This window comes from Cebus imitator, unplaced genomic scaffold, assembly GCF_001604975.1.
Source record: "Cebus imitator isolate Cc_AM_T3 unplaced genomic scaffold, Cebus_imitator-1.0 Scaffold234, whole genome shotgun sequence".
Classification (NCBI taxonomy): domain Eukaryota; kingdom Metazoa; phylum Chordata; class Mammalia; order Primates; family Cebidae; genus Cebus; species Cebus imitator.
The window spans coordinates 3276760-3287646 of NW_016107549.1; the positions used below are offsets into that span (position 1 = coordinate 3276760).

The 10887-nt window shown below is 53.5% G+C and overlaps 1 protein-coding gene across 1 annotated transcript in view; it reads right to left on the bottom strand.

Moving 5' to 3' along the window:
- Positions 1 to 1050: 1050 nt before the first annotated feature.
- SMARCA4 (SWI/SNF related, matrix associated, actin dependent regulator of chromatin, subfamily a, member 4) overlaps positions 1051 to 10887 on the bottom strand; it is a 98713-nt gene continuing 88876 nt past the window's right edge. Inside the window, exons 31-35 of the mRNA XM_017497770.2 lie at positions 6090 to 6198; positions 5579 to 5680; positions 3967 to 4099; positions 3665 to 3807; positions 1051 to 1541 (exon numbers count right to left, since the gene is read on the bottom strand). Of these exons, the coding sequence (XP_017353259.1) occupies positions 1509 to 1541; positions 3665 to 3807; positions 3967 to 4099; positions 5579 to 5680; positions 6090 to 6198 (520 nt within the window). The 3' untranslated portion in view covers positions 1051 to 1508. The remainder of the gene's footprint in view (positions 1542 to 3664; positions 3808 to 3966; positions 4100 to 5578; positions 5681 to 6089; positions 6199 to 10887) is intronic.

Consider the following 10887-nt stretch of genomic DNA (forward strand, 5'->3'; position numbering starts at 1 on the left):
AGTAGAGACGGGGTTTCACCATGTTGACCAGGATGGTCTCGATCTCTTGACCTCGTGATCCACCCGCCTCGGCCTCCCAAAGTGCTGGGATTACAGGCTTGAGCCACCATGCCCGGCCAAAGCAGCTATTAAAAATAGATGCAAGGTGGGCTTGGTGGCACACTTCTGTGGACCCAGAGACTGTGGAGGCTGCAGAGGGAGGATTATCTGAGCTCTGAACTGAGGCTGTAGTGAACTATGACTGTGCTACTGCACTCCAGCCTGGGCAACAGAGCAATACCCTGTCTTGATTTAAAAAACAGGGTGAGGTAGGAGGATTGGTTGAGCTCAGGAGTTCGAGACCAGCCCGGGTGACATGGTGATACCCCGCCTCTACTAAAAACACAAAAATTAATGGCCAGGTTATTCTCTGCACTTTGGGAGGCCAAGGCGGGTGGATCACTTAAGGTCAGCCTGGCCAACATAATGAAAGCCTGTCTCTACTAAAGATACAAATTAGCTGGGCATGATGGCCTGTAATGCCAGCTCCTCAGGAGGCTGAGGCAGGATAATGGCTTGAACCTGGGAGGCAGAGGTTGCAGTGAGCTGAGATCATGCCTCTACATTCTAGCCTGGGTGACGCAGACTTCGTCTCAAAAAAAAAAAACCTCAAATTATTTTCTGGATTTAGAAGCCCTCCCTGACCACCGGGATTCCCATTATGCCCTGCGCTTCCTGTGTCATGGGCCTGACCGAGAGTTCTATGTGACGTCTGCCCGTTTCTGTGATGGTCTCCTCAACCCAGCCTTCGCCACAGGCAGGGAAGGGATGGAGCTGCCTGCTCCCCGCACTGCAGGACCCAGGTGAACACACGCTGGAGAGCTGCAGCAGCAAAGGCCACCTGCGTAGCCAGGTAAGTCCTCTTCCCCTGCCGCGTCTTCAGGATCCTCCTCTGTGAAACGGGCCCCATGGATTCTGGTGCTGGGAGGACGGGGACCTGGACACGAGGTGGCCCCACCACTACTGCTGGCAGAAACCCTGGGAGCCAGGCATGAGTCCACCTGCAGGCTGTGCGTTTTGTTGTTGGTTTAATTTATTACTGATTGACATCCAGTGACACTGACATACCCTCGCTGGACTCCAGCGAGTCTGACCTGTCCAGTAAAATACAGTACGAGGAGTGGACGGTGACGCACATGCATCCACGCTGAACTACAGTGACTCCAAACTGCGGCGCGACAGTACTGCCAGGAAAGGAAAAGAAAAACAGGTATCGTGTGTTCCCAATTCAGAATTCTCTCTCTCTCTCTTTAGACAGTTAATGCTGTTACAAACGCTACTGATGCCAGGACGGGGCGAGTCACAAACAGTCCTACAGCTTCTCTGCCGTATAAATATGGAAGATTCTTTTGTTTATACAGTTTTATCCCAAGTCTGAAACTACGTCTGTTGCTACCCGTTACTGCTAAGGCCTACGCCATCTTGGCTCTGGAACGAGGGGCTCGGGGTCGAGACTGGAATGTCGGGGTTCAGTCTTCCTCACTGCCACTTCCTGAGCGGTCCTGGAGAGGAGACAGGAGAGAGTGTGTGTTGGTTGCCCCTGCCAGGGAACCTTGGAGGAGCAGTCCCTGTGCCCACACGAGACTCTCTCTGGACCTGTGAGGCTCCACGTGCCTTCCCTGCTCCATCCTATGTCACTTGCCTGGCCTTGGGCCCCTGACCTACAGCTTCCAAAAACATAACATTTGGCTCTTCCTGACTGTGAAAAATCTTTGCGCTTTCATATAATTTTTTTTTTTTTTTTTTTGAGACAGAATGCAGTGGTGCAATCTTGGCTTACCACAACCTCTGCCTCCTGGGTTCAAGCAATTGTCCTTCCCCAGCCTCCTGAGTATCTGGGATTACAAGCACATGCCACCACACCTGGCTAATTTTTGTCTTTTTAGTAGAGACAGGGTTTCACGATATAGTTCAAGCTGGTTCTGATCAAGCTGGTTCTGAATTCCTGACCTTGTGATTCACCCGCCTTGGCCTCCCAAAGTGTTGGGATTACAAGCATGAGCCACCGTACCCAGTCCTTTTATTTTTATTAAAAAAATTTTTTTTTGCCAGGCACGGTGGCTCAAGCCTGTAATCCCAGCACTCTGGGAGGCCGAGGCGGGTGGATCACGAGGTCAAGAGATCAAGACCATCCTGGTCAACATGGTGAAACCCCGTCTCTACTAAAAATACAAAAAAACATTAGCTGGGCATGGTGGCGCGTGCCTGTAATCCCAGCTACTAAGGAGGCTGAGGCAGGAGAATTGCCTGAACCCAGGAGGCGGAGGTTGCAGTGAGCCGAGATCGCACCATTGCACTCCAGCCTGGGTAACAAGAGTGAAATTCCATCTCAAAAAAAAAAAAAAAAAAAAAAAATTTTTTTTAGACAGGGTCTTGCTCTGTTGCCCAGGCTGAAGTGCAGTGGTGCGATTACGGCTCTCTACAGCCTCTACCTCCCAGGCTCAAGTAATCCTCCTGCCTCAGCTTCTCGAAGTGCTGGGATTAACAGGTGTGAGCCACCAGGCCTGGCCTCATAAAGCCTTTTTAAACAGCCTGGCATGGGCCATAAAACACGCTGCTCTGGGTTGGGCAAGAGAGATACCACCACAGCCCAGACCCTCCTGTCTGGCACATGGGCCTCCCTTCTCCATGAGGACTTCCTGAATGTCCTCAAAGTTCACGTGCCTGTTTTGTCAGACTAATTCCCAGGCACAGAAATTTCCTGCTTCTGTAATGACAAAATGGCATTCATCAGGCTTCGGTGGGAGCCAGGCCCTGAGCGGGGGCAGCCCCCATAATCCATGCAGCCTCCTTGCTTTACTAAGAGGAAACTGAAGCTTTCAGAAGCAAAGTGACCTGCCAGGTCCCATAGCCAGGAAGAGATGATGTAGCTTATTTACAGCTAGCAAGTGGGCCAGGCGCAGTGGCTCACGCCTGTAATCCCAGCACTTTGGGAGGCCGAGGCGGGTGGATCACGAGGTCAGGAGATCGAGACCATCCTGGCCAAATGGTGAAACCCCATCTCTACTAAAATACAGAAAAATCATGGGGCATGGTGGTACGTGCCTGTAGTCACAGCTCCTTGGGAGGCTGAGGCAGGAGAATCACTTGAAGCCAGGAGGTAGAGGTTGCAGTGAGCTGAAATGATGCCACTGCATGCCAGCCTGGCAACAGAGCGACACTCTGTCTCAAAAAAAGCCAGTAAATGTATCTGTTCAGGGTCCCCCACTGCCCCCCAGAAACTTTCCACTGTGCACCACTAAGGAGATGGGGCACTGCCTGGTGGGTCCCCAATCCTGGCACCTCCTACCTGACCCCAATCAAGCCCTGGCCTGCCCAGCCTCAGCCCAGAAGCCCTGGTGCCCTGGGCCCACCTCCTGCCCGTCCTGAGCCCTCAGGTCCCCCAGTCCCCAGACGCCCACAGGTACTGACAGCTGGTTTTAGGGTCACACAGGCCTGGGCTTGAGTGGCAGCTCTGCCATGTACTTGCTGTGTGACCAGGGGCCAGCCATGGAAGGTGAAGCCTCAGTTTCCCCATCTGCAGAGTGGGAGTATCGCCCCACAGGGCCATCCCGTCAGGACCCTGGGCTGCCTCCTGCTGCCCGACACCCCTGCCTGCTCTGCCTGCCCTGGGGCCCGGCCTCACCTCCTCTTGTTCCTCCTCACTGTCGTCGTCACTTACGACCGGCTTGGCTCGGGATCCTCGGCTCGGCCGCCGCCGGCTGCCCTTCAGCCGGTCCTGTGTCTTCTCCTTCCGGCCAAGCTTGATCTTCACTTTGACAGATCGAGCTGGAGGGGACCAGGAGGGAAGGGGAGCTGTGAGCTCTGGGAACACAGCACCCTCATAGCAAGGGGCATCTGGAAGCTGGGAGGGCTGTGAACAGCTGGGGCCTTCAGGGCTCTCAGACCGGCGTAAACCCTGGCATCGTGAACCCACCCGGGACTCACACTCAGATTCGGAGCCTTCCTCCTCGCCCTCTTCCTCCTCCTCACTCTCCTCGCCTTCGCTGTCATCTTCCTTCTCAATTTTCTGCCGTACGCTGGTGAAGACCGACTGCAGGACGATGGAGTCTTCATAGATCTGGGTGGAGACACCAGGGGCTTGAGTGGATGGGCCCGATGGGAGGGCTGCCTGCCTGGCCCCAGCACCAGCCCTGTCTTGCCCCTGGACAGCTGATCAGTGGCCAGTACAATTCTCAGTGGGCCGGGGCTTCAGCCCACCCAGGGTGGAGGGCCCTCTCCATAATCGTCCTGCACAGGTGCCCCAGAAAGCATCAGGCTTCTGCAGTGCTCCAGGATCAACGGTCAGGCACACTGGTTTGGGACTGGCTGCAGGTGCCTTCGTTCTCCTGCAGAAGCTCTGAGAAGGTCTGCAATAACATTAGAAAAGCATGCCCCTAGGGCTGGGCGAGGTGGCCCACACCTCTAATCCCAGCCCAGGCGGGAGGATCAGGAGGTCAAGAGATCAAGAGCATCCTGGCCAACATGGTAAAACCCCATCTCTACTAAAAATGCAAAAATTAGCTGGGTGTCGTAGTGGTGCCTGTAGTTCCAACTACTCGGGAGGCTGAGGCAGGAGAATTGCTTGAACCCAGGAGGCTGAGGTTGCAGTGAGCCAAGATCATGCCACTGCACTCCAGCCCAGGCGACAGAGTAAGACTCTGTGTTTTTTTAAAAAAAAAAAAAAACAAAAAAAAACAAAAAACTCCGTGTGGAAGCCAGCATCTTCCCCAAACTCATCAAAGTCAAATCTTTTTTTCTGAGGGGTATCGATCCCAAACACACTAAGAAAACTTTGCCAAGCTCAGGCTGTGTGTGTGTGTGCGTCACTTCCATCACGGGAAAGAACACATCCATAGCGTTCCTTTGAAAACAGTATGCCCCAAGGAAATTTAAAATAAAATTCCAACAGACAGAGGACTCTGCGTCTACTTCTTCTGTTGCGCCTATCTTTATTTTCTTCAGTAAATACTCATTGTTTTTGTAATTACTAAAATATCCCAAATTGTTAGAAATTAAAAAAAAATTTTTTTGAGACAGGGGCTTGCTATGTTTCCCAGGCTGGTCTTGAACTCCTGGTCTCATGTGATCCTCCCGCCTCAGACTCCCAAAGTGCGGGGATTACCGGCATGAACCACCACACCTTGCAGGAATTGTGTGGTTCTTTTTTTGGTTGGTGTTTTTCACTCTCGGTGTCCAGGCTGGAGTTCAACAGCATGACCTTGGCTCACTGCAACTTCCGCCTCCGGGACTCAAGCGATTCTCCTGCCTCAGCCTCCCAAGCAGTCGGGATTACAGGCCCCCGCCACCATGCCCAGCTAATTTTTGTATTTTTAGTAGAGATGGGGTTTCACCATGTTGGCCAAGCTGATCTTGAACTCCTAACCTCAGGTGATCCACCTGCCTGGGCCTCCCAAAGTGCTGGGATTATAGATGTGAGCCACCACGCTTAGCCAGGGAATTGTTTTTAACCCGTCAATTCAGAAGGGACGGAGGGGTGGGTTGGTTCGAAGCCCAGCTGTGGGAGTAACCCATCCCCACCTCCACGTGGTGCCCTTACCAGGGAGCCCTCCAGGTTGAAGGTCTGCGCGTTCTGGCACAGCAGCATGACGTCCTTCTCCAGGTCGTTGAGGCTGCGGTACTTGTGGTTGCGGATGCGCTCCTGCAAGGGGTGAGAAGAGCAGGCCTTACCTCTGGACCCCCACCTCCCCTTCTTGCAGTCCCTGCTGTGTGCTGAGAACCCCGAGGGCTAGGATTCCTCACGCCTATGAGTATGTGGCTGAAGCTCCAGCCTTGGTAACATGGCTCACCAGACACAGGAATTGCATGACCGAGGCCCAGCACTGAATGAGTGACCTCGAAGGAGCAGCCAACACCAACGGCCCACTGACATCCCTCGGGACACCCCCAACCACCACAAGGAACCCCAAAAGCCCATGAACAGGTCCCTAACCGGGTAGCCCAAGGCCCTGCCCAGGTGGTTTCTGGTCATTCTTCCCATATACCACCGTGCTCAGATGGGGGTGCCCCTACGTCAGACTCCCCCCTGCGCAGAAGCACGTCAGGGTTACCTTTATCTTCTTGAAGTCCACGGGCTTGCGGATGAGCTCGTAGTACTCGGGCAGCTCCTTTCGAGAGGGCAGCTGGATGAAGACCTCGCTCAGCTGCCGTCCACTGCTGCTGCAAGGCAGAACCGGCGGGTGTCACCTCCGGGCCCGCCCACCCACCCAGGGGCCCCCACCCCATCTCAGCAGGACCCCACACTGAGAACAGAGAGGATGAGAAATTCAAACTCGGCTCAGGAGCTATTTCTTGCATACGTGCTTTCTGTGGCTTCTGGAACATTCCCCAGAGACAACCACACACACAGGCCCGTCATGCATTTGTTTTTGAGACAGGGTCGTGCTCTGTTGTTCAGGCTGGAGTGCAGTGGTGCAATCGTGGCTCACCGCAGCCTCAACCTCCTGGGCTCAAGCGAGCTTCCTAGCATAGCCTCTTGAGTAGCTGGGACCATCACACACCGCTAAAATTTTTTGTACAAACATGAGTCTCACTATTTTGCCGAGGCTGGTCTCAAACCTCTGGCCTCAAGCAATCCTCCCTCCTAAGCCTTTGAAGGTGCTGGGATTATAGGGAGAAGCCACAGCACCCGGCCTGGGATGCATCTGGATCTCTACTCTGTCCTCGCTGAAGACTGATCTAACTCCCTCAGCCCCACAGGAAATGCCCTGGTGCACTCAGCACAGCGGGTGGTGATGAGATGCTGCCAGGCCTCATGTACCTGCTCCCAGCTCTTACCAGGTTATGCCCATACCTGAGCCTGGCTCAGGAGGACATGGTGGGTGGGGACAGAAGCTCTGAGAGCTGACCTTGTTCTGATGGAACCCAGTCTGCAGGCTGGGAAAATGAGAACGCATGGCAAATGCACTCTCCTCTCTACTTTGGCCCAGAGGAAGGGCCTAGCCAGGGAATGTCCCCAAGCAGGGAGCCAGCAGGCAGATGAAGCCTGAAAGTGGCCAATGGCACCACTAAGGGGGAGCTGAGCTTGGGTCATGACAACTCCGGCTGCCTCATCAGCACTGCTGCTTTCCTCATGTTCTCTTGTTGCCCAGACTGGACTGCAATGGCCTGATCTCGACTCTCTGCAACCTCCACCTCCCGGGTTCAAGTGATTCTCCTGCCTCACCCTTCTGAGTAGCTGGGATTACAGACCTGTGCTACCATGCAAGGCTGATTTTTTATTTTTAGTAGAGACGGGGTTTCTCCATGTTGGTCGAGTTGTTCTCAAATTCCTGAGTTCAGGTGATTCGCCCGCCTTGGCCTCCCTAAGTGCTGGGATTATGAGCCACCACACTTTGCCCTCATGTTCTTTTCTACAGATGCACCTGCCGCTCTGTGGCCCTGGAGAAATACGTGAATCCCCTTTGAGTCAGGAAACGTGTGTCCAACCTGCAGCTCAGGCAGAGCAGGCCTGTACCTACCTCTTCCCCCTCCTAAGCCAGCATGTCCTATTCTCCGCTCCGCGGAATTTCTAAGCACACAGCTCTCCCCTCTCTTCATGATGGCCATATCCACCTTACACCTGTTGCACCGTAAAGCACAGCAAGAGCTGCCTCTATGCTGTGAAGAGGGACACACAGCATAGGCAAGAGCGACACAACGGCCCTAACGCGATCGTCTCTTCTGTGAAAAGCGGTGCACTATGCAATTTTATTTTAGAAATGCCAGTTGTAGGCCGGGTGCGGTGGCCTGTGCCTGAAATCTCAGCACTCTGGAAGGCCAAAGCAGGAGGACTTGCTTGAGCCCAGGAGTTTGAGACCACCCTGGGCAATGTGGCAAAACTCCATTTCTATTTCACTGGAGAACCGCAAACCAAACACACGTTCCTGAGTGTGCACAGCCCACATGCCCAGCAGTGGGAACTGGGCATGGCTGGTGTGTGCACCTTGGGACCTGCTGCTGCACTTGGCAACAGGGACAGCAAGGAGGGCTTAGGACAAGCCAGGCTAAGCCTGTTGTGCAGAGAAGCCAAGCACCGTTTCACAGCTCCTCTTCCCATCTTTTGCCCACTTCCCTCCCCGGGGCATCCTTTGTTGGACACATTATTGCAAACACCTGCTCCAGTCTAGGAACTGTTTTTTTCTCTCTTTTTTGAGATGGAGTCTTGCTCTGTTGCCAGGCTGGAGTGCAGTGGCACGATCTTGGCTCACTGCAACCTCTGCCTCCCAGGTTTAAGGGATTCTCCTACCTCAGCCTCCCGAGTAGCCGGGAATACAAGCACATGCCACCATGTCCAGCTAATTTTTATATTTTTAGTAGAGTGGGGTTTCACTGTGTTAGCCAGGATGGTCTCAAACTCCTGACCTTGTGATCTACCCGCCTCAGCCTCCCAAAGTGCTGGGATAACAGGCGTGAGCCACCGTTCCAGCCCTTTTTCTCTCCTTTTACAGACACAGTCTTATCACCACCCAGCCTGGAGAGCAGTGGTGCCATCCTAGTTCACTGTAGCCTCCAACTCCTCGGCTCAAGGGATCCTACTGCCTCAGCCTCCCAAGTTGCTAGGACTACAGGCACACGCCACAACACTTGGCTAATTTAAAAAAATATTTGGTAGAGATGGGGTCTCACTATGTTGCCCAGGCTGGTCTCAAACTCCTGGGCTCAAGGGATCCTCCCACATCAGCCTCCCAAAGCACTGGGATTACAGGTGTGAGTCACTGCGCTCAGCCCAGTGTAAATATGTTGCAACTGCTCAGTTCTGTCGCTGTTCCATAAAAGGAACCACAGACAATGCAGAAATCAGTGGGCCGTGGCTGCATGCCAACAAAACTTTATCAACAATGAGATAAGATAAGAACTGCATTTTCTTTCTTTTTTTTTTTTTTTTTTGAGATAGAGTCTCACTCTGTCACACAGGCTGGAGTGCAATGGTATGATCTTGGCTCATTGCAACCTCCACCTCCCAAGTAGCTGGGACTACAGGCACCCGCCACCATGCCTGGCTAATTTTTGTATTTTTAGTAGAAACAGGATATTGCCATGTTGGCCAGGCTGGTCTGGAACTCCTGGGTTCAAGTGATTCGCCTGCCTTGGCCTCCCAAAGTGTTGGGATTACAGGCATGAGCCACCGCACCGGGCCCACATGGTCTTTAGCATAGCAGCATCTGCCCTATCACTCCTGCTGGTAGGCGGATGGCCGGCGGGGTGCACTTCTGCAGCCTGCCTGCTGAGACTGTGTGGTTCCAACAGAGTCATTACAAAGCATACCAAGGGGGGGTGCCCCCGACATACATGCGGCCTTGACACTTGCAGAGAGTGCACCAAATGCCTCAGCCACCAACTGCCAACTGCTATAAAGAACCCAGGAAAGAAGGTACTAACAGGCAATGCACAGCCCCACAAGGCCAAACCTAGCCGGGAGCCCACAGCAAACACTTCTGCATGTTCTGATTTGTTTTTTTTTTTTGAGACGGAGTTTTACTCTTGTTATCCAGGCTGGAGTGCAATGGCTCGATCTCGGCTCACCGCAACCTCCGCCTCCTGGGTTTAGGCAATTCTCCTGCCTCAGCCTCCTGAGTAGCTGGGATTTCAGGCACGCACCACCATGCCCAGCTAATTTTTTGTATTTTTAGTAGAGATGGGGTTTCACCATGTTGACCAGGATGGTCTCGATCTCTTGACCTCGTGATCCACCCGCCTCGGCCTCCCAAAGTGCTGGGATTACAGGCTTGAGCTACCATGCCCGGCCACGTTCTGATTTTAAAGTAAAATCTTCCACTTGCAACTTAGTTTCTTCATTCTGGTTTCGATTTTTGGCAGGTTCGTCAATGTGGTTTGAGATTTCAAACCACTGAGGAGAAATGCCCTTGGCCAAGGGCAGGTGTGTGGCCCAGGGCCCCTGTGAGGTCCATGGTGCTGGCGCAGCCCTGCTCAAGCCCCCAACCTCCCTCCAGCCTCCCAGCCTCTGCATTCACTGTCCTCTCCTCCCAGGGGACACTGCTCACACCTCCTGTTCTGCTTATGTGGCTTTTCCCACTACAGCCACCGCAAGTCCCTGGACCACCAGGGCAGCACTCCCCACATGGTACCACAGAGCACTCCAGCCTGTTCCCACTGCAGCCCTGAGGAGGACGTGCATGTCACTGCACTCTGAGTACACAATGGAAAGCACTGTAGCTGTGACGGCCGGCAGTGCCACACTCCGGGGCCTTGGGAGGAGGGGCCTCATGGCTGTGAATCTGAGTGCAGAGGGACAGAGTGAAATATTCCCAGACAAGACAACTGTCCACATATGATAAGGTCAACACATAGGGCAGGTCAAACACAATCCCGCCAGTATAAAGTATAACCTAGGGGCTGTATCTCCAACGACCAAAGGCAGTACTCGAAAAGATTCACCTGACAGGAAGGGCACCCCTGCCTCTCCAAAAGGGTCTGGCCCCAAAACCGCATTGGGTGCCCAGCTTAGCCACTTCTATCCTCAGGTGTTGACACCTAGAGGGACAATGTGGCTCCCACCTGCAGTCATGGGCACACACTCCAGCTCGGTGAGGCAGGCTCCCGACTCCTAATCCAGAGGACAATGTCCCACGTTCACTCTTCGAATTGTTAGAACTCAGGTCTACACAGACACTCATCTCTTTTCAGGCTCCATATAGTCAGTTCCCCAAACAGCTGAACTCATTAGGGGGTTCCAGAAGGCAAGTTAGAAAACAAAAATTCCAGCCAGACGTGGTGGTGGTACACGCCGATCATCCCAGCTCATTGGGTGGCAGGAGAATCACACGAATCTGGAAGGCGGAGGTTGCAGGGAGCCAAGTGTGCACCACTGCACTCCAGCCTGGATGACAGAGCAAGACTTCATCTCAA